The sequence below is a fragment of the Wolffia australiana genome, chromosome 2, assembly GCF_029677425.1.
Source record: "Wolffia australiana isolate 7733 chromosome 2, ASM2967742v1".
In the NCBI taxonomy this organism is placed as follows: Eukaryota; Viridiplantae; Streptophyta; class Magnoliopsida; order Alismatales; family Araceae; genus Wolffia; species Wolffia australiana.
The window spans coordinates 21049091-21071975 of NC_135836.1; the positions used below are offsets into that span (position 1 = coordinate 21049091).

Here is a 22885-nt window from a genome sequence, read left to right on the forward strand (position 1 = left end):
TATCCTCCACATTGTGCCAATATCCGAACCGATATCCGATATCCGACACAGTGGGGGTATCCATACATCTGGAATCCGGCCCGACTTCCTGATATCATTACCAGCTATTCCTGAACCAAAGTTGAAAACCTAAGGTACCTTTTCATGATCAATAAGGAAGATGAATCATTATTGGTCATCCGTCATCCCATGAGGAATTGAATCATCTTTAAGATAGGGGACTCTATAGATGCTCTAGTTGTATCTACTGCCTGGTCTCGGCATCCACTATCCTCCACATTGTGCCAATATCCCAACCGATATCTGATATCCGGCACAGTGGGGGTATCCAGGCCTCTCAAATCTACCCAGACTTTTCCTGATATCATTACCAACTAATCCTGAATCAAAGTTGAAAACCTAAGGTACCATTTCATGATCAATAAGGAAGACGAATCATCATCCGTCATCCGTCATCCGTTTTCCAACGAGGAATCGAATAATCTATAAGATAGGGGAATCTATAGATGCCCTAGTTGCTTCTTCCTTCACTGTATGTCTTCCATAGCAGTAGGCGGCCAAGCTCTCTTTGCCACCCTTCCCAGCGGCGAGATGGCAGCGGTGACTGCCGCCCCCTCTGCTCCGACGAAGCTCTTCAACCCCTCGTGTTCTTGCCCTTGCCTGTCTTCTGGGTCGTCGTCCTTCCTCGTCGTCTACTCTCGCTGCCGCCGCTTCCGATGCCGTTCTTCCATCGACGCTTCTCCTCTCGTGCATGCCGACGCGAAGAACGGATCGCCGATTTTCCAAGAACGGACCGCCATTCGACTTGGGCTTCCGAGTAAGGGACGGATGGCCGAGGAGACTCTCGGTCTCCTGAAGGTGATCCCCTCCGTTGATGGCATTTTTCGACATTTCTGCTATTGTCTCATCTGATTGAAGTTTTTTTCGCGCAGAACTGCCAATTATCAGTCCGGCAACTGAATCCCCGCCAGTACGTGGCAGATATCCCGCAGGTGCTGTTCTGTCGAATGGAATTTTACATTTTTAACTGGTCCCCTGGCTTTTATTCAACGTGGAGTCATCGTCGTTGTAGTCACTTGGGTTGATCAGATCCTTTTTTTGGTGAGAGTAAAGTGGCTAATTTACGACTTTAGGAAGGAAATGATCAATCTATCGTGATAATCCGGAAAATAAGTTGTTCTTCTAACATCATTATCGTGATCCTTTTATCATTTCTGGTTCGTAGCTTGTGTTGTTTTCTTTGTTTAATAAATTGCGCGGGTTAAAGATGTTTAATGTGGTTTAAATTTTATGAGAACCTTTGTTTGAGGCTTTACATACTATTCCAGGTTTTGTGGGAAATACAAAGGGAAGTAGGATACCTTGTAATGAAGTTAAAATTATGACACTGTAGTAAAATCAAATTTTGATTTGATAGCCAATGTGTGATTTCTTGTTTTTATGCCCTTGCGATGATTCTTTTCCTCCCTTTTAAGCGCTACTGAACTGTGATATTAACGATTTTTCTCTTGTTACACAGCTTTCAAACCTAGAAGTTTGGTTTCAGAGGCCAAAGGATATTGTCCGTAAAATTGTTTCAGGAGATTTGGACCTTGGCATTGTTGGTCTGGATACTGTCAGCGAGTACGGCCAGGTTAGCATGTAAAAACACCATGTTTTCAAACTGATTTTCTGATAATTTTTGTACATGACTTAGATTTGACGGAAAATTCAGTTATTTATAATGTTATGGCGAATAATGAAGTGATCATATTGTAAAATTCAGTTACTTTTTCTTATCATTTATTTGATTAACGTATGATAAATAATTGCACATTATTAAATATACGATCTAATTCTGGCAGGGAAATGAAGACTTGGTACTAGTGCATGATGAACTACAGTATGGAGATTGCCGTTTATCTATTGCTGTAAGGTTTCTGCGTCCTGATCAGCGGGTCATGGATCACGTTTTATTCCTTCAAAATTACAAGTGTTTCCTTGAAGCTGGTTTTTGAAAGAGAAAATATTTCTTACAGATTCCAAAATACGGAATATTTGAAAACATAAACTCGCTGGAGGAGCTTGGAAAAATGCCACAGTGGACAAAAGATAGGCCTCTACGGATCGCCACTGGGTTTACCTACGTAACATCCTAAGAAAACCTACACGTACTTATTTTTTATTTGCTCTAACGCCCTCTTTTTACTTCTAGCTTGGCCCAAAATTTGTAAAAGAGAATGGTCTGGAGCACGTTAGCTTCTCAACTGCTGACGGTGCTCTTGAGGCAGCTCCTGCCGTAAGAATCCCAGCATCAACAAGTTTTTATTCAAGTTATTAATTTTCTTTACCGTTTTCTTTTTATTTCCTTCATCATTCCTTAGATGGGCATTTCCGATGCCATTCTCGACCTCGTAAGCAGCGGGGTTACCCTTCGTGAGAACAACCTGAAAGAAATTGAAGGGGGCACCGTCTTGCAGAGTCAGGCAAATATTGTCGCCTCATTCTTGTTGGAAACTCTTATTTCAAAGGTCATCTTTGAAGTCTATCATATCTGATTCTCTCCCTTATTGTTCTTAGGCTGTTCTTGTTGCCAGTAAGAAGGCACTGATCCAGCGCAGTGGCGTTCTAGAGGCGACCCATGAAATTCTTGAACGGTTTGAGGCTCATCTTAGGGCCACCTCCCAGTTCACGGTATCAAGCTGAGCAGTACTCTCTCTCTCTCTCATGACGCCAATCATTCTCTTTCTCTCTCTCTTTAAGATGCAATTCTCTATTCTTTCATTCGATTAAGCGCAGGTAACCGCGAACATGAGAGGAAACAGTGCGCAGGAAGTGGCAGAAAGAATTCACAGTCAGTCATCCTTATCTGGATTGCAGGTGAACTCCAATTTTTGAGTCGATGGAGAAATGACCATCTGAGAAAAGCAAAGGCCTGATCTATGGGAATAACTTTAGTGCAATAATACTCGATTTTTTTTCACTTTTATCTAGGGCCCGACAGTGAGCCCCGTCTATTGCAAGAGAGATGGAAAAGTGACGGTGGATTACTACGCCATTGTCATTTGCGTCAAACGGAAGGATCTCTACAAATCCGTTCAACAGATTAGAGCTGTAAATCTCTCTCTTTCTCGGGACCTCTTTTTCTCTGACCCTATCTGACTATACCTTCTCTCTCTCATCTGACTCTTCGTCTTTTCTCTCTCTGTGTTTCTCTTAGACTCTCTCGATCTGTGTTTCTCTCTAACTCTCTCTCTCTCTCTCTCTCTCTCTTTGTTTCTCTCCAACTCTCTCTCTCTCTCTCTCTCTTTGTTTCTCTCCAACTCTTTCTCTCTCTCTCTGTTTCTCTCCGATAGACGTGGTCGTTCTGTTCTTTTTATGCAAATTTTGTCCGAATTGTTTGTTCTGTTTGGTTTTCCGAACAGAAAAAAAACAAATTCGAACAGAACATCACACAGATCTATGTGCAGTTCTTTTGTTCGCTTTGTGCGAATTTTGGTCTAATTTTGTGCGAATGTGCAAATTTGTGCGAATGTGCGAATTTTGTTCGTTTTTGAAAAAAAAAGAACCGAACAAAGAACAAGGCCCTGTGCGGTTCTTTTGTGTGAATTTTTTGTACCTTTCAAACGAACAGAACAGACCAACCATGTCTACTCTCCAACTCTCTCTCTCTGTGTTTCTCTTTGACTCGCTCTCTGTGTTTCTCTCTAACTCTCTCTCTCTGTGTTTCTCTCCAACTCTCTCTCTCTCTCTCGCTGTGTTTCTCTCCAACTCACTCTCTCTTTCTTTGTTTCTCTCCAACTCTCTCTCTCTCTTTGTTTCTCTCCATCTCTCTCTCTCTCTCTCTGTTTCTCTCCAACTCTCTCTCTCTCTCTCTGTTTCTCTCCAATTCCATCTCTCTCTCTTTCTGTTTCTCTCCAATTCTATCTCTCTCTCTCTCTCTCTGTGTTTCTCTCCAACTCTCTCTCTCTCTCTCTCTGTGTTTCTCTCCAACTCTCTCTCTCTCTCTTTGTTTCTGTCCAGCTCTCTCTCTCTCTCTCTCTGTGTTTCTCTCCAGCTCTCTCTCTCTCTCTCTGTGTTTCTCTCCTCTCTCTCTCTGTGTTTTTCTCGTACTCTCTCTCTCTCTCCCTGTCTTTCTCTCTAACTCTCTCTCTCGCTGTGTTTCTCTCCAACTCTCTCTTTCTCTCTTTTCCTCTCCAACTCTTTCTCTCTCTCTGTGTTTCTCTCTAACTCTCTCTCGCTCTGTTCCTCTCCAATTGTGGTTTTGTTGACACAGGTGGGTGGCAGTGGTGTACTGGTCTCGAACCTCACATACATCTTCGAGGAGGAGACGCCCAGATGGTGCGCTCTCCTCTCCAAGCTCGGCCTCTGATCAGGTCATTTTCACCTAGTCTCCACCCTGCAACCTGTGGGTTTTCCGCATTCTCTGATTGGCTTTTGATTAGCCTGAATAGCCCACCGGATTATTTTCCAGTCCAGTGTTATTGTCCGCACTTTTTAGGGGTTTTTAACCCTCTAGTGAGGTTTTTGTCATCGGGTTTTTAACCCCCAACTTCTTATTGTTCGTAGTTTTTGTTATACCGTGATTTGTGGTTAGGGAAGTTTGGTCAGTCCAGACCGAACCAAGACCATTGCCCTGCCATTTTACAGCAGTCTGAACGCCTGGTCTGGCCAAGGCTAGAGAGTCAGACCAGGCCAAAGACTGAACATATGAACAATATTGTTTATACCGTTTATACCGAAAAATAATGAAATGCTGTTTTTACCAAAAAACAAATGGACACTTTCATAAGGAAGTCATCGAAGGCTACCCTTCTTGCTGCCCAGAACCCAAAGGCATCAGACTAGGGATCGTGGTTCAGTTCAAATTGAATTGATTGATTTTTGATTGAATGTATTGATCGATCAGAATTAGATTTAATCTTAACAGATCAAATCTTTCTATTTAATGAGGTTTTTGGTTCAATCTAGGTTTTTTATCCATTTGATTTGAAAAATAGAAATTTATTTGAACTGCTGTCACGAAATTGAACAGTTAAAAAAATACAAGTTCCTCTCTCATACTCCCTCTTTCTCTCCCACTCTGGCTCTCTCGCGTGTAATCTCTCTCTCTCTTGCTCTATCTCATTCTGTCACACACACACACACGCTCTCTCTTTCTCTATCTCTTGTTCTCCCTCTATCTCTCATGTGCTCTCTCTCTCTCTCTGTCGTTTTCTCTCATTCCAATTTATTATAACTATTTATTTTGTTTATTTGTGATTTATTCTAACAATTTGATCCCATCTGATCCAAACTAATGATTTGAAATGAAATCGGATCATGTCACTCAATCCCACCAATGGGTCAGATAAAAAAATAAGATTTGAAATACTGTTTGTACCAAAAAACAAATGGATACTTTTATAAGGAAGTCATCGACGGCTACCCTTCTTGCTTCCCAGAACCCAAAAGCATCAGACTAGAGATCGGGGGGTTCAGTTCGAATTGAATCGATTGATTTTTGATTGAATGTTCTGATCGATCAGAATAAGATTTGATCTGAACAGATCAAATCTTTCTATTTAATGAGGTTTTTGGTTCAATCTAGATTTTCAATCAATTTCATTTGAAAAATTGAAATTTATTGGAAGTGCTGTCACGAAATTGAACAGTTAAAAAAATACAAGTTCCTCTCTCATACTCTCTCTCTCTCCCCCCCTCTGGCTCTCTCTCTCTCTCTCTCATGTGCAATCTCTCTCTCTCCCCCTCTCCCTCTGGCTCTCTCTATCTTGTAATCTTTCTCTCCCTCTCCCTCTGGCTCTCTCTCTCGCGCGTAACCTTTCTCTCCCTCTCCCTCTGGCTCTCTCTCACGCGTAATCTTTCTCTCTCCCTCTATCTCTGGCTCTATCTCTCATGCGTAATCTCTCTCTCTCTCTCTCTCTCTCTCTCTCTCTCTCTCTCTCTCCCTCTAGCTCTCTTTCTCTCTCTTGCGTGTAATCCCTCTCTTCGTCTCAGGCTCTCTCATCCTCTATCTCTCTCTTTCTCTGGCTCTCTCTCTCTCTTGTGTAATCTCTCTCTCCCTCCCTGGCTCTCTTGTCCTCTATCTCTCTTCCTCTGGCTCTCTCTCTCTCTCTCTCTCTCTCTCTTTCTCTCCCCTCTGTCTCTCTCCCGTATTCTCTTTCGTACCCTCTCTCTCACGGTCTCTGATGTGCTCTCTCTATCTCTCTTTCTCTCTTTGTCTCTCCCCCTCTCACTCTCTTGAATAAATAAAGACCCAGATGGAATAAATCCAAACCCCAAGATGCTACGGTAGAAATGCGGAATCAACCCGAACAAGATAAATGTGTTGATGTATAGAAACAGATCACAAGAAACTCGTTATGTTACCGGCGTGACGTCAACGTGCAAGACTCTCCTTAAAGGGCACTGGCTTCTCGTGTGGTGCAGTAGAGCAACTCCTTCAACTCCCAAGCCAAGGGAGTAACCACCAAGGAGTGATGAAGGCAAACCAAGGGAGAGAGGAGAAGAGAGGAAGAGACAGGAAGAATAAACACAAGAAGCACTTGACTGCTGCAAATTCAGATTAGGGTTCAAGGGGGATGAACACCCCTTTAAATAAGAGAAAGATGGGCCCCAAATGGGCCATTTTCTCACAAAGGACAAGAGGGGAGGGGGCACACCTCGATTCCCATGAACCCCTCCCTTATTGGGGCTTTGACCAGTCAAGGCCCCCCTCTCCTGCATTTCCCCGGCGAGGGGGCTGACAAACCCCAACATGCTCTCTCTCTCTCTCTCTCTCGTGTGCTCTCTCTTTCTTTTGTCCTCTCCTCTCCCTCTCTATCTCTCTTTCGCTCTCCCCCCCCTCTTGTGGATCTCATTCTCTTGTTCTGTCTCCCCTTCTGGCTCTCTCATTCTCTCTCTCTCCCCTTTTCTCTTTCCCCTTCGTGCTCTCTCCCTCCCTCTTTCTCTCTCTCATTCTTGCACATAGACACGCACACATACACTCTCTCTTTCTCTATCTCTTGTTCTCCCTCTATCTCTCGTATGCTCTCTCTCTCTCTGTCGTTTTCTCTCATTCCAATTTATTATAACTATTTATTTTGTTTATTTGTGATTTAATTCTAAGAATTTGATCCCATCCGATCCAAACTGATGGTTTGAAATGAAATCGGATCATGTTACTCAATCCCACCAATGGGTCAGATAAAAAAATAAGATCTGAACCTGATGTGAAAATCAAGTACGAATCAAATATATCCTGGGTTTGTTGAAGGTTAGGATTCGATCTTTCAAATGCTCGATCCAATCGAGCATTAGAATGATCAGATCAAATCCCCAATCCCTACGTCAGAACTTGCACCGACACCATACCAGACAGACCAGATGGATATTTAGGTATAAGTTTAGGTCTTTGCTAAAAACCGAGACCTAGACTTTCCATCCTGACTTGTGGTTTAGTGGAATATAATTGTAGTCAACTCTTCAAAGAAAAGATCCTTCTATAACGGAGGTCGATCGCGATCCGATCCGAGCATGGACGGCCCAGATGATAACGATCTTGGCTGCCCGATCGGTCGGAATTTCCGATCATATCCGATCCCCGAACTGGGAACTTAACGTGATCCGACGGAGCATCAGAAGCGTACTGGGATTCAAATAACATAACCTCCCACGACACGGCCCATAACGGATCAGTTCACCGGGCGGTGAGCTTACCTTCTGCGATAAGCTTCTCTACGCCTTCCACGTCTCACCGCCCCTTACCAGTCACCGCCCCTTTCCAAGAGGAAAGAACAGTATATAAGGAAAGACGATTCCCAATTTTAAGGAGTTTCAGTTCGTCTTGTTGCGGAGAGGAGTTTCGCGATGGGAATTCCCTCAATCTACGGCTTGTTCTTCCTCTTCTCGTGCATGATCCTTCAATCCTACGCGATTCCTCTTCGTCTTCCTCTTGATTCCAGGCTCCCTAGAACTCAGGCGGAGCGGCTTATTCGTGATCTCAATCTCTTCCCCCGGGATGCTTCCGTGCAATCATCGGATGGATTTCTGGAGGACGGGGGGAAGAGGATTGTAGAACGGCGGTTTCGGTTTCCCGGGATTGAGGGAGTGCGAAATGAGGGTGTCAGGGATGCTCTCGTTGACGACCTTGGTCATCATGCTGGCTACTATCGGCTTGCTCACTCTTATGATGCTAGGTGAAATTTGCATTTTTTTTTATTTAGTTTGAGGCGTTTTCTTCTCCGCTTTCCTGATGATTTCTTCGATTTAAAAGTACGCAGTCCTTTACCCGTCGTTTTCGTAATGGCTCTTCCATGGACGGTCTTGTTTTGAAGCCGCGTGTCGTTGTATTGTGATTGTGTCTTTTCATTGCCAAACTCGACATAATTGTGAGATCATATATATTTTGGTCTTCTATCTTGTTTGATCTTCGCGAGAACGACGCACTCTATATTCCAATAATACGGTTATCCGGAGTAACTTGCATAAAGAGCAATTATACTTTTTTTATATTTCGGTTTTAGTTATTTATTTTCAGAAAGATGGTGGATCCAGTCACGATGTCTGTTCTTAATGGTATGTCGTCACTTTTTACGTGTACGACGAACGTTTACTTTTGCCATGTTTATCGGAATTTCTTTTTACCTTCTGATTATTTAAAAGAACTGGGATTATTTAGTTGTGGAATTTAATTAAGAACCAGATTGGTTAAGTTGAAGTTACGTCTGATTAGATTCATATTTGTCCTCCTCATAATTATTTTACATTCCGTCAGGCTGTTCTACTTCTTTTTTGAGTCGAGGACATCCAAGGACGATCCTGTTGTTATCTGGTTAACTGGAGGACCGGGTTGCAGCAGTGAGCTGGCTATTTTTTATGAGAATGGGCCGTTCTCTATAGCGAATAACTTGTCCCTACAATGGAATGAATATGGTTGGGATAAGGTATGATTAATGGCGTAATTCTCCAATTCCTGTTTTTTTTTCTGTCTGTCTGGCTCTATACGTTTTGCCTTCCCGACGACTAAGCCGAGGAAAATATAAAAGCCAAAAAATTCCTCTTGGCTATGCATTGTTCTCTCATGTTTCCTTCATCGATAGCTATTTTGTATATTTTAGTCTATATCCCAAGTATATCATATTCATCCATAATATGAGAAGTCTATATCCCAAGTATATCATCTCTCATGTTTGACCTGTTTTTGGTCTTTCAGATATCGAATCTTCTGTACGTTGATCAGCCAACGGGAACAGGCTTCAGTTTTAGTAAGGATAAGCGAGATATTCGTCATGATGAGAATGGCATCAGTGATGATCTCTATGATTTTCTACAGGTTTTTTTCCCTACTTTTCCCATTCCGTAAGCTTTAACGACACTGCCTGTTTTTGGCTGCGTTTGTGAAGCTGTTGAAGGGAGTCTTAAGTCTTTCGAATGGAGTATTTTCTCTCTTACTTTTAATAAACGTAGTGCTAAATAAGCAGAATAATGACCGCATTCTGTATTATAATTGCAGGCATTCTTTTCCGAGCATCCTGAATATGCAAATAATGACTTTTACATAACGGGAGAATCTTATGCTGGCCATTATATCCCTGCGTTTGCAAGCAGGATTCACCGAGGAAACAAATTGAATGAAGGGATTCACATTAACTTGAAGGTACACTTTTTTGTTTCTTTCTCCGAGCACACCTTTCAGTAGGGGTCCTTGATCGATCGTTTTCTTGTTCAGATCGATCAGGTGATAATATAGCGGTATATGAAGGGTCAAAAATCTAGATCAGATCACGATCAATGTCCTTGTATGAACTAATTTTTTTTATCAGAACTGATCCCTACTCATCTAACTGACACATAAGTACCTAGTAATCTGTTGAGGGATGATCGTGCAGGGTTTTGCTATTGGCAATGGACTTACTGACCCAGCTATCCAATATCAAGCATACACGGACTACGCGCTAGAAATGGGAATAATTAAGCAAGCGGACTACAAGCGCATCAACAAGGTCTTGCCTGTCTGTGAACTCGCCATTAAACTTTGCGGTAATCGTCCTATTTTCCTTTTTCTTAGACTCAAAACGGGTTTTTTTTTTTTTTGTGAAAAAGCCAGAGCCTCTATTGACCCTCTTATGTTTGTGGGTGTTTTTTATTTCAGGAACTTCTGGGTCTGTTGCTTGCTACACTTCATATGTTGTCTGTAACTCGATATTCAACTCAATTTTAAGGATTGCTGGAAAGATAAATGTAAGTTATCTCCAATAATTCCTTCATGTCAAATTTTGTTCTGTGATTTCTCTATTAGATATCTATAAGTCTTTCATCGTTTTCTTATTCGAAATTTGACGCAGTACTACGATATAAGGAAGCGGTGCGTGGGAAGCCTCTGCTACGACTTCTCAAACATGGAGAAATTTCTGAATCAGAATTCAGTCAGGGCCGCCCTCGGAGTCGGAAACTTGGACTTCGTCTCCTGTAGTCCAACGGTTTATGAAGCCATGATCACCGATTGGATGAGAAACTTGGAAGTTGGTATCCCGGCCCTTCTTGAAGACGGAATCAAGCTGCTTATTTATGCTGGAGAATATGACCTCATTTGCAATTGGCTAGGTGAACTTCCCATACAAAACTTCTTCAAACTGTTCTAGAGTAGATCAGACTCCCGTTCTTCAATAGTGTTTATCTAATCCAGGATGGCGATGACGAAACTGTCATCATCATCATCATCATCCTATCAGCAACCCCTCTCTCTTGATTTTCTTTCCACTCGTGACCCAAACTTGTCTTCTCGTCATCGATATCCAGTTTCGCTAGTAAATCATCTTCATCATTATAGACAAGGAAGAGGATTTTAGACAGCAAAGACGTCTTCGTCATAGGATCCGTGCCTTAATCAGCGTTTGCTTTATTTGATAGGGAACTCGAGGTGGGTCCACTCGATGGAGTGGTCAGGCCAAGAGGCCTTCGCCTCGTCTGCTGAGGTGCCGTTTACGGTGGACGGCGCCAAAGCCGGCGTGCTGAAGAGCCATGGCCCTCTCGCCTTCTTGAAGGTTCTCCTCCCCCTTCATCTCCCTTATTTCTCTCTCTTCTTTTTCCTAAACTCATCTATCATGGATCATACAGGTGCATGATGCTGGCCATATGGTCCCCATGGATCAGCCTTCGGCTTCCTTGGAAATGTTGAGGAGGTGGATCCAGGAGGGTCAGCTTGCTGGGGCCCGCACTTCTAAAGAGCTATCTGCTTCCATTTAAGGTTATTCCTTCTACTACCATACATAACATGACTTGTATGTATGTATTTATGCTAATTTCCATGGCCCGTTAGCTCTGCTTTCCGGTAGCTATTGTTGACCATGTTAGTATTAAAGCTTTGAAGTTCTAATGTAATTTTATGACTGGAAAGACCACTATATTCCAAAAGCTTTGTCTCGTCTCTTTCTTTTAGTACAATTCTTGTTTTTATTTGGATCCATTCGTAGAAATTCATGTCTATTATGTATAAAACTAAATGTTGTCATTCGTTTCGTACAATGATTAAGTTTTAATCATATTTTATATTCATTTAAACTGGCCCCAATATTTCTAAAAATGTGATAGTTAGTCGTTTATAATTCATTATTAGTAGGGCTTAAACATTTAATTTGCAGTTAATCGTAAAACATGAACGATGTAATGATGAAAATAATGCGCAACATATTTATGTATTTTTATAAACGGTGTGATGAGCTTTGCGGAGGAAAAGGAGAAAATGAAGTTAAGATCTTTCTACACCGAACCCACTTTATTGGCGTTAGACTTGGGCTTTTGAAGAAAATAAAGCCAAAACCTGAATATCTGCAACACTTTGGAATTAGATTGACCTGGAGTTAAATTCAAGGATAAAATCTATTTATTAATTTCAAGACATCCTTATTCGCTTGTAAAATTTTCAGAATACTGAATAACGATTGAACTTCATAAGTAAAGACCCTTCATGAAGATGTTTGCATTCCTGGAGAACTTAAGCAAGTTTTACGATCCCACACCATCCATCTTGTCTCAGAACCGTCCCATTGAAAAAGTTTTTTTAATATAGTAAAATCCAATTTTACTATATTAAAAAGTACCAATAAATTTTTTGAATAAATTAGTTAAATTAGTAATGTAAGGAACTAATATGTAATCAAAATCCATAAGAATGAAATACTTAAATTTATAATTAAATAGAACTATACAAAATTATAAAAATGTATTCAACATTAATTGATGAGTTCAATAAAAACTTTTTTTAATCCAACACTAAGAAAAAAATGAAATTAAATTAGAACAATTATAGTTATACTAGGGTCTTATTATATATAGTCCTTTCGGGACCGTCCGATTGGGAAACTAATGCACCCTTGGAAAACAATATATCCTCTGATTGTTAAAAGTTATAAAATTCTAGGAACAAATAATACAATGGAAATTTAGTACATTTTGTTCCAGAACGAAAAACCCGTCCCGTCCCGTCCGCGTCCATGGACTGTAGCTAATTAATCCGTTTCAAAAAGACTGTACTCCCTGAAACTTGACATCAGGCGAGCGAAGAAAGCAGAAGAAAAATGTGCAGCGGCAATGGCGGAACAAGACCGAATCCCGGCGCCCTCCGCGGCGCTCATCTCGCTCTTGAAGCGCTGCAGAACGGCAAGCCAAGCGCTCCAGATCCAAGCTCAGATCCTCGTCAAAGGGCTTCAAACTAACCAGTTCCTCCTCTCCAAACTCGCTTCCTTCTTCGCCCGATCCGATTCCCCCTCTTCCCTCCGCCACTCCCGCCGTCTCCTCCCCCTTCTCCACAAACCAGACACCTTCTTCCTCAATACCATGATCCGCCGGCACAGCAGATCCGGCTCTCCCGAAGAAGCCCTCGCCGTCTTCAAATCCATGGCTTCCCCCAACAACTTCACCTTCCCCTTTCTCCTCGCCTCCTGCGCCAGAATCCCGAGCCCCCACGCCGGTCTCAGCGTACACGCCAAGGTATTGAAGTCCGGGTTCGATTCCGATCTCTTCGTCTTCAATTCTCTACTTCACTTCTACTGCGCCTTCGACGATCTCCGCAGAGCCCGCGCACTGTTCGATCAAATGCCTGAACGAGACGCCGTCTCCTACAACACCATCATCAGCGGCTTCGTCCGGGCCGGGCGAGCCGCTGAAGCCCTGTCTCTGTTCAAGGAAATGGGCAACCCGGATGCCTGCACCTTCGTCGTACTTCTTTCTCTGTGCTCCTCCATGGCCGACCTCCCAACAGGCCGGCTCCTTCACCAACGGACATACAGGCGACTCGGCGGCGCCGCCTCCAACCTCAGACTGAAGAACGCCGTCGTCAATTTGTACGCCAGATGCGAGGAAATGGCGGCGGCGCGGCGGGCTTTCGGGCTGCTCGGCGACGGAGAGGTTTCTATACAGGCGGTGAGCTGCATGGTGTATGGATACGCCAGCTGCGGCGAAGCAGAGACTGCCCGGAAGATGTTTGATGGAATGCCTGTTAAGGATCCGATAGCCTGGACCGCGCTTATCGGCGGGTACTTGCGCGGCGGCAGGCAGGGAGAGGCCATGGAGCTGTTCCTGGAGATGGAGGCTTCTGGGTCTGAACCGGATGATATCACCATTGCTGTTGCGCTGTCGGCTTGTGCGCAGACGGGCTCGGCGGAGATGGCCGAGCTGCTCCGCCGACGAGCCGACAGGAAGACGTGGCGGCGCAACCCTTTCCTTGCCACTGCGCTTGTTGATGCCTATGCCAAGTGCGGGCTCCTCGCTGAAGCCGCAGACGTCTTCGGAGAAGTTGAAGTGCAGTTGAGGACTGTGCCACTGTTCAATGCCATGGTCTCTGGGTTTGCACAGCATGGGCTGGGGATAGAGGCTTTGGCCACTTTCAGGCAGATGGCTGAATTGGGTCTGCGCCCCGATGAGACTTCGTTCACGGCCCTGCTCTCTGCATGCAGCCACAGCGGGTTGGTCAAGGAAGGGAAGCAGATCTTCAACTCCATGCCCTTCAGGCCCCAGATTGAACACTACGGCTGCTTGGTGGATCTCCTCTGCAGAGGAGGGTTTGTGAAAGAAGCTCTTGAGTTCATCAAGGAGATGCCCCTGGAGCAAAATTCTGTGATCTGGCATTCTCTCCTTGCTGCATGTAAGATCCACGGCGAGACCGGAGTCGGGGACGAAGCGGCGAGGCGGCTTCTTCAACTGGGCATGGACGGTGGGTCATGTGTTCTGTTATCAGGAATGTTAGCTGATGCCAAGAGGTGGGAGGACTCAGCCCAGGTGAGGAGACAGCTCCAGAAGAAGACCAGGAAGGCGCCTGGCTGGAGTTGCCTCTAGTGGAACGGAAAACAAAAGAAGACAAGAAAGATGGACGCTTTGAGGGAAAACAAGGTTTACCCGCCAATCTTGAACGACAGAGACGAAGACCCAGATCGGCTATTGCCCCTCTCAGCCTTGACTGAGGCGATTACGGAGTCGGCGAGGGAGCCGAGTCCCTTTCTGGCCACCAGCTTCACCCCAAGCTTCTCGCAGAGATAATGCAGCCGCGTGTCGTCGCCGCCTCTGACCTCCCTCAGGTCAAGCGCCTGCTGGCGGGTCAATAGAGTGTAAACATGAATCTGCTGTTGCTGGTCGTAGTGAGACTGGAGCTGCTGAAACAGTGGCTTGCTCGCGTGTTGCTGGTCAACCTTCCTTGACCCACCAAGAGTCACTCTCACGATTGCCGTTGACTTTGGATCCGAAGACCTCGGGTCCAGAATGACCGAGAAGCCGCCGAATTCCAGGTCCGGCTCCCTGAACAAGTCGGCCAGCTGAGAGGCACAGACCTGGGTGTTCTTTGATGGGCTCCTCTCAACCTTCAGTTTCATGGCGCGGTAGGACATGTTGGCAGCCTCTCTCAGACCCGACATGAAGGCTCCATGCATGGTCGCAGGGTACCGCCTCGTCGTCGCCTCGCCGGCGAAGAACAGCCGCCCGTCCCCCACCGGCTCCGCCATTATATCATAGTCATCTCCAGAAGCCCCCACGGCCACATGCGAGTACGAGCCCAGGCTAAACGGATCGGAGCCCCATCGGGTACACACCGTCTGGATTGGGTCCGGTACGTCGATTCCTTGAGGCTCGAAAATCCCTGCCACCATCATCCATTTCAAAGATTGAAAAGAATACTCAAAACCCAGATTTTCGGTGTTAGTTTCAGATGGTGTGCAACGTACCAGATGAAGATGACGATGAAAGAATCGACATCATCAACAACAATTTTTTTCCCACTAAATTGTCATCGTCCCTCATTGTCATGTCTCTTGTTCTACCCAGGATGATGATGACGATGTAGAATTGTCATCGTCCCTCATTGTCATGTCTCTTGTTCTACCCAGGATGATGATGACGATGTAGAATTGTCATCGTCCCTCATTGTTATGTCTCTTGTTCTACCCCGGATGATGATGACGATGTAGAATTGTCATAGTCCCTCATTGTCATGTCTCTTGTTCTACCCAGGATGATGATGACGATGTAGAATTGTCATCGTCACTCATCGTCATGTCTCTTGGTTCTACCCAGGATGATGATGACGATGTAGAAATCATCATCGTCCCTCTGTTGACCTCTCCCAGAAGACGATAATGAAATCATCAACGTCACTCAAGCAGCGGTAAACAATGACTGGATTTGGATGACGATGATACCTTACATCGTTCCTTTGATATCCTCGCTCTGATGAGGAGAAACACAGATGAATCATCATGGCCATTGTTTGTAGGAGTGAGTGACGATAACGATTATCGTCATCGTCTGAAAAAACACAAAAAAACAATCAGAGCTCACCACGGAGAATTTGAAGAACATGGGTGACAGCGTCGGTGGGGGGCATGGATTCAAAGCCAAGAGCAGCCTCCCCGGCAACAAGAGCAATCAGAAGCGGCCCCCCGGCGACAGCGGCATAGCTATAGAACAGAAAGAACTCGCCCCGCCTGCTCGGATCCTCCGCCAAATGCCCAAAAGTATCCAACTCCAGACTCCAGAACACCCGTGGAAACAGCATGGCAACCTTGTTCAACAGCCCAAATCCCAGCCTCTTAATCCCATCCAGCTTCCTCTGCGGCAATTCAGGCACAAACTTGATCAACCCGGCCTTTAAAACCCCCAAAGGCACAGTACAAAGAGCCATATCCCCCTGATAAACCTGCCCACCAGCCACCACCTGCACCCCATCTTCCCCATAGCGAATTGTCTGCACAGTCTTCTCATAAATGATGGGCAGCCCCTCAGCCAAGGCCTGCACCAAGCGCCCGTTTCCCCCAGGAAGAAAGCAGTGATCGCCGCCCATGTCATAAGGGTCGTCTTGGTCCCAGTAAGCCAGAGAAAGCCTGGAGAGCAACCCGGCATTGGCGTACTCCAAATTGGCCAAGTGCCAGTTGAAGAGGCTCATCTCCTCCTCGCCGACGGCGTCGCCATAGACTTCTCTGAAGGTCTCGAGGGCGGCGCCGAGGGAGACGTCGACGGAGACGTCCCCCATGAGCTGCCTTAGCCGGCTGGCCTTGTCCAGAAGGCGATTGAAGGCGTTCTCCACCTTGGAGTCCATGGCAGGATCAACAGGCTGCCCATCTGGAAGGTACAGTGGGCACTTGTCCCTCACCTTGTGCATGGAAGAGCAGCCAATTTGCCTTGCAATGATCCCCAGAGGATTGCCCAGAGTGCCGGTGAGGACGCTGCCGCCGAGGTCGGCGGCGGCGGCGGCACGGCTCGAGCCAGCCATCGTCTTCGTGTACACTCGGCCTCCGCAGCGCTTCCTCCCCTCCAAGAGCAGGACCCGGAAGCCGGCGCGGAGGAGCTGGCGAGCCGCGGCGAGGCCGGCGAGGCCGGCGCCGACGACGATGGCGGTGCCGGGCTGGCTGGGCTCCGGCGGGATCCTCTCCTTCACCGCCGCCGCCACGCCGAAGTTGATGTGGCCGTGGGCGAGGAGGAAGGCGTAGGCGGAGCTGAGCAGGCCGTGGCAATGGCGGGGGATGACGGTCTGGAAGGTCTCCTTGGCGAGCCACTGATGGACGTTGGTCCGCCACCGCGATAGGATGTGGTTGCGGATCAGGATGTAGTTAACCTGCTCTATCCCGCCGATGCTGGAGACGACGCCGGCGTCGATCTCCTCCTCGGTGAGGGAGTCGGCAGGGAAGCCGGCGGAGAGCGCGATTAGGGCTTCGGCGGTGGCGTCCTTGTTGATGACGACGATCTCTTCCGAGGCGGCGGCGGCGGGGTCGCGCTTGGGGAGGGGGGGGGGCGGCGGCGGGGCGGCGGCGGGGCGGCGGCGGACGCCGGCGCGCTTGCGCTTGTGGGGAAAGGGAATGTGGAGGGGGAAGGTAGGGTTTTGGTCGGGGATTGGCTGGTCGAGGAGGAAGCTCGGGATTTGGGGGAAGTCGTCGAACGGCGGGGTCGGGAACGGGAACGGAGAGGCTGGCGGCGCCGCCGTAATCGGCGGCGGCGGAAGGTTTGGCTCCGCCATCGCGGCGGCGATCGCCGGCTCTTCCTCTGCAGCTGCACCGACTGTACAACATTCTTCCATCTATAGTGCAGGGATGCGGACGGGACGTGGACGGTTGTGGACGAAATTCATCGCGTCCTACGCCCCATGTTAGCGTAGGGACGAAGGACGGGACGGTTTTTCGTCCGCGGTAAAAAAACCGTCCCGTCCAATAATCCCGGGACGATTTTTCGTCCCGTCTGGTCCTCAGATGAATTTTCGTCCCGAAATTCGTCCTGGACCAAAAAATACATTATATATATTTATATTTAATATATTATAATATATTATAAAATGTCTCTGCGAGGCTCCACGGCAACATCTCAACCATCAGATGTGAATCCGGCGGTTTTCGGGGTCCAGATTCGTCCGTCCATCATCCGGAGACCTCTGGACGGACGATTTTTTCATCCCACAGGACGAAAACAGTCCCGTCCGGTGGTCCCCAGGACAAATTTTCGTCCCAGAATTCGTCTTCGCCCCCGGACGGGATGATTTTTTCGTCCGGGGACGAAAAAACCGTCCCCTCCACGTCCCGGATCTATACTTCCATCATTCTCTCTATTTTAGACTAAATCTATTTCAAATATGCTTATCAGTATTAGTCCTATAGTACCGGATTTTTCAACTTCATCTGAACCGTCCCGTTCAGGGATTCGTCAATTGCAGAAAAAAATCGTCCACGTCTGGACTTTGCCAGTTTCGTCCCGTCCCGAGAAAAACTGTCCTGTCCCTCCTCCCGGACGAAAAAGAATCACGTTTTAAAATTTTAATATACTTTTTAAATTTTGTTTACAGAAATATGGAGGAGAGAGAAAGAGGAGGACATGTGTACAACTACTTTTGGGTCTTCATGAATCCACCCTCAATAATTGATGTGAAATAGAAATATCAGACCAGAGGGGATAGCATTTGGATTGCCAAGGAAGTATTTGTATATATTTTTAGGTCAAATTTCATTCGAATTTAACGTATCGATTAGTAATACATTTAAATTTGATTAATCTACAAGTATTTTCATAATTCCTGTTCTTCTAACTACATATCATGATGATTCTCATTTTCTTAAATTCACAATCCTATTTTTGTAATTTTCATGTATTAGTTATATAAGTTTGAGGGCCTTTTAATTTGCATGTGAATCATATAACTTTGGGGTTCCCTAATCCTCTTATCTGCTCTAGTAGTATTTTTATTATTGGCGAGTATCTATCTATCTATCTCTATGCCGGAAATATTGTTGCCTACAAGTCAATTACGCATTTCAAATATTGTTCAATATTTATTAGCATAATATATTCGTTATAAAAACATGTATGATGCTTACAAATGAAGTCAGTAAATACATCCAATGACCTAGTGTTTATGATGACATCATAATACAGAGACTACTTTTTCTCTAAATGTGTATTCAAAATATTCCTAGTACAGAATATTCAATAAAGACATTAAAATGCTAAGGATAAAAAATGGGGGCTCCTTGGAGAAAGACCTCACTAAGTTGATCCGTAAAATTTTAGATTCATATGATATCGAACTATTAATCAAGTCGATTCATATCACAATTGTGAAAGTGATTCTTAGACTTGAGGCACCGAAGACACCTTTGTGGATAGATAGATGTGTTTTGACTTGATATATGAATATCTAAGCCCTACCTTAGATGAAAAAAAATCACAAAGGTGCTTGTGTTATGAAGGTATGATAGTGCACCTGCGGTATAAGATGAGAATGACTTTTAAGGAAGAAGATGTTATTAAATCCCCTACCACTGTGGTAACAAAGACAAAAAAGGTGTTTTAAAATGATTTCTGCCACACATCAATAATAGTTAGAGTGACCAATTTGGGTTTGATTGTTAACCATAACTCAAGACATTTAGGAGTTTCGTACAGATGAGGGATTATATGTTTACTAGAATTGATGACAATAGAGGTTCCATGAGAGATTTAGTACCCCATGGGTGGTAAACTAAAATTTTCAAATGGGTTAAATTTATTCTTGATTGATTAATCTCTATGATGATATAGTTCATTAATACAGTTGATCGAGAAATATCATTGGGACATTAGAGTTTTTAACACACAAGGTTCTCCCTTTTCACCAAACTTTGGAAAAAACCAAACCAAACCAATATTGTGGGTTTGCGATTCCCAAGGTTACCAATATTTGGTGCCAATATCCATACAAAAAAGGGAACCAAACTGAAAAACTGAACCGATGCATGAGTAACAAAAATATAAAATTTTTCATCGCACAATTTTGAACATAAATATCATAAACTGAACATATGACAAACTGAAAGTTACTAAGATGCATAGTTGACATAAATTTTTTTCCCCGTGCCCTATTTTGTAAGTCAAAATCCTACATCCATGATTGCTTGTTGTCATTGTCTACTAGTAGGGCTGCTACCACCTGGTAAGTGCCACTTGCAATAATGATACCACCACTTGGTAGTGTCACTTGCAATAATGATACCACCGCTTCGTAGTGCCACTTGCAATAATGATACCACCACTTGGTAGTGCCATTTGCAATAATGATACCACCACAAACACCATTGCCTGCCACCACCATGTGTTTCCTCTATTGCCATAGAATCTCCAAGTACTACCTACTTGTTGTCCATGGATTTGAGTGGCGACATGTCATGTCGCATATTTTTCTCTTTAGTCAATTTATTTACATTGAATGACATGTTATTCTTCCTTCCATGGGTCCCACCAAATCGTCCATAAATTGAATGCATTTTTGCATGAATGAAGATGAACATTCATATGTTAAGATAATTTCTCCTGAAGTGAAATAACATAAAAAAACAAATAGCACTAGAAATTATCAATGAGAGGTTTGCAAGGCAAAATAATTGATAGTAAAGAAAGGTTAGATAGGTGGCACAATGAGGTCATAGACACACTTGAAAAATCATCATGTCATTCTTCTAGGGATCGTCAGTCGTCATCCGTCACGTCACCGGTCACCGTGACGGTCCCGTGACAGTGACGGTGACGGATCTGAGGGCTCGTGACAGTGACGGTGATGGTGACGCAGAGCCCATGATGGTGACGATGACGGTGACGGGTATCCCATGATGGTGACGTGACGATGATTCCGTCACCGTGACGTCCGTGACGGATTTTATTACATTGAAAATCTTGTGTCAGAATAAGGTATCAATAATTTAGGGACATATCATTCTAGTTGCATGAAACATATGTGACTGAAAAGTGATATAAAATAAAATAATTAGGTGGCTATAACTATATTAATCCTTATAATGAGATGAGAATGTTGGCTAAGGACAAACACTTTTAGTATTAGGATAACATATCAATTCACTCTTAACTTTGATTTCAGAATAATAGATAATTATGAAATCCTTGAGGATAAAAGTTTAAATCATTGTACTTGTAAAATGGTTGACTACATTACGGAGCTGTATAAAAATGAAATCAAGTGTCAATGCTTCTCTCCACTTCATATTGTTCTTATCCAATATCATATAAAATATATAGAATATATTAAAACCCCACGAAATCTATAGGTATTAGCTATCATCTATATCAACGATCCTGATATATTTCTATTTACCTGATATGGATTATATTAAAAAATTCTTTTTAAAAAGTACTGGACCCCTGCGAGTGCTACAATATTTCTTGACTTTGAAAAGTGACAGGTAATAACAAACGTAGAGCAGATGGTCTTGAATCTAGAGAGAAAATATTGATTCAGGATAGTTGGCATTATTAAGATCCTAGTTCAGATAATAAAAAAACTTGCTAAAAGCTCATATTTTCTGAATAGATCATATATAAGTTCGTTTGTTAAAGTAACATAAATATGAGAGTTATGCACTTGAAAAACAATTGAGGATATATCATTAGTTTATCCATAAGTATCGGCTACATTATGGAGACATTCGAATACAAATAAATGCAATATTTATTGAATTCAATGCACGTAGCTTAGTGATAACTGAACCGGGGAAAAAAAGGCAATCTTTGAGGGCCACAAGCACGATTGTATTATCCAATTGAGAAATTAAATTTGCCTAAGATAACATTCATCCAAACAAATTCAAACTTTTTATATGAAGAAAGATGACACTTCAGGGTTTTCCAAGTCAATAAAGGTATAACATTAAAGCTATCTTAGTTTTAAAAATAAGTAGAGGAATGAACTAAGAGATACCTTCAATCCTAGTGAACTATCGGCATATTGGGTGATATCATAGGCTTGTAGTTGGTATCGGTTACAAAAGGTAGAAAGATTCAGATTCAAGTATGAAGCCACAAAGGTTTGATGTTTCAACATAAAATTTTGTGACGTCAAAAGTTCTGCACAAACACGTTCTGACAGAGATAGAAAAACTATGGCCATTGTCGTCTGATCATTCATACAATTTTTTCCATACCTTTCCCCTCTTTCTCCTCCTATCCTTCTCTTGACCAGTACAAGGGCAAGAGACATAATGCCATTGTACAGATACGAGCCAAAAACGCGCACCCATCCTGGAGAGCCGCTCGATTATGCTAACCAGAGGCCACCTGTGCACGAGGGGCAACATAGCTCTTTAGTAGTATTTAGTGGAAGCTCTTCCGTCTTCTTGTCTCTAGGTTTCTGTGCCACATCATAGAGAGCCTGCCCTACAAAGGCCTGTTCACATCAAATATAAGATATTAAGAAAAAAATAAAGCATATCAATGAAAATCACGCCTTCAAGCTTTAAAATTGATCCGGTATTCTGCCTTGGTTAAGAAGGAAAATTAATTCTAGAAATAATGAGTGAGATAGATACTTCACTGTAATATCATAATCGATTTCTTTCATGAAGCATTGTATTCTGCCGTGGTCATAATCGATTGAAAAATAAAATCTTCATCTAATAAAGAAATTTCTAAGATTATGATCGATTTATTTAGCGAAGCAGTTTATTTCTAAGATCATCTAATAAAAAGGTTTCACGTCTTCAGGCTTTAAAATTGATCCAGTATTCTGCCTTGGTTTAAAATATCATAATCGATTTATTTCATGAAACATCGTATTTTGCCTTGGTCACTATCGGTTCAAAAAAAAACTTCATCTAAAAAAAAGTTTTTAAGATCTTTATTATGTGGACTACATAAAGGTCTCTAAGATCGTCCATAAGTAATCGGCTAGAAGTAACTTACAGGTTAAATTTTGAAATGACCGTTGTTGGAGAATTGCCACTGCTACAAAAAAATGACCACCAAGACCGCCAATCCTGCAAAAAAACTGACCATTGGTTAGTGGTTACGTTGGAAAAAATTGACCACTGCTGGAAGGAAATAAGACCCAAGACTCACACTAGGCGTCATCGTCAGGGGAATCTTTCGCTCTATCTCCATCGCTCAGCAGACTGTCTCGGCAGGTAACTAGCATTTC

General features: G+C 43.8%; 3 protein-coding genes and 1 pseudogene across 3 annotated transcripts; 3 read left to right on the forward strand and 1 right to left on the reverse strand.

The window, feature by feature from the left end:
• Positions 1-514: 514 nt before the first annotated feature.
• Positions 515-4557, forward strand: LOC144700054 (ATP phosphoribosyltransferase 1, chloroplastic-like). The gene is made up of 11 exons (XM_078571436.1): positions 515-858; positions 933-992; positions 1520-1633; positions 1845-1910; positions 2019-2126; positions 2195-2278; positions 2364-2465; positions 2560-2673; positions 2779-2859; positions 2974-3093; positions 4256-4557. The coding sequence occupies exons 1-11, from the start codon at positions 535-537 to the stop codon at positions 4349-4351; spliced, it is 1269 nt and encodes a 422-aa protein (XP_078427562.1). The 5' UTR covers positions 515-534; the 3' UTR covers positions 4352-4557.
• A 3220-nt stretch (positions 4558-7777) lies between these two features.
• On the forward strand, positions 7778-11397 carry LOC144700053 (serine carboxypeptidase-like). The gene is made up of 9 exons (XM_078571434.1): positions 7778-8156; positions 8735-8903; positions 9173-9292; positions 9473-9616; positions 9849-9999; positions 10112-10200; positions 10305-10563; positions 10870-11003; positions 11077-11397. Exons 1-9 carry the CDS (start codon positions 7828-7830, stop codon positions 11203-11205), a joined length of 1524 nt encoding a protein of 507 aa, XP_078427560.1. The 5' UTR covers positions 7778-7827; the 3' UTR covers positions 11206-11397.
• An 889-nt stretch (positions 11398-12286) lies between these two features.
• On the forward strand, positions 12287-14292 carry LOC144700056 (pentatricopeptide repeat-containing protein At2g22410, mitochondrial pseudogene; annotated as a pseudogene).
• A 20-nt stretch (positions 14293-14312) lies between these two features.
• LOC144700055 (lysine-specific histone demethylase 1 homolog 3-like) lies at positions 14313-17476 on the reverse strand. The gene is made up of 2 exons (XM_078571437.1): positions 15784-17476; positions 14313-15085 (listed from the first exon to the last, which is right to left on the reverse strand). Exons 1-2 carry the CDS (start codon positions 17453-17455, stop codon positions 14349-14351), a joined length of 2409 nt encoding a protein of 802 aa, XP_078427563.1. The 5' UTR covers positions 17456-17476; the 3' UTR covers positions 14313-14348.
• Between the last annotated feature and the right edge of the window lie 5409 nt (positions 17477-22885).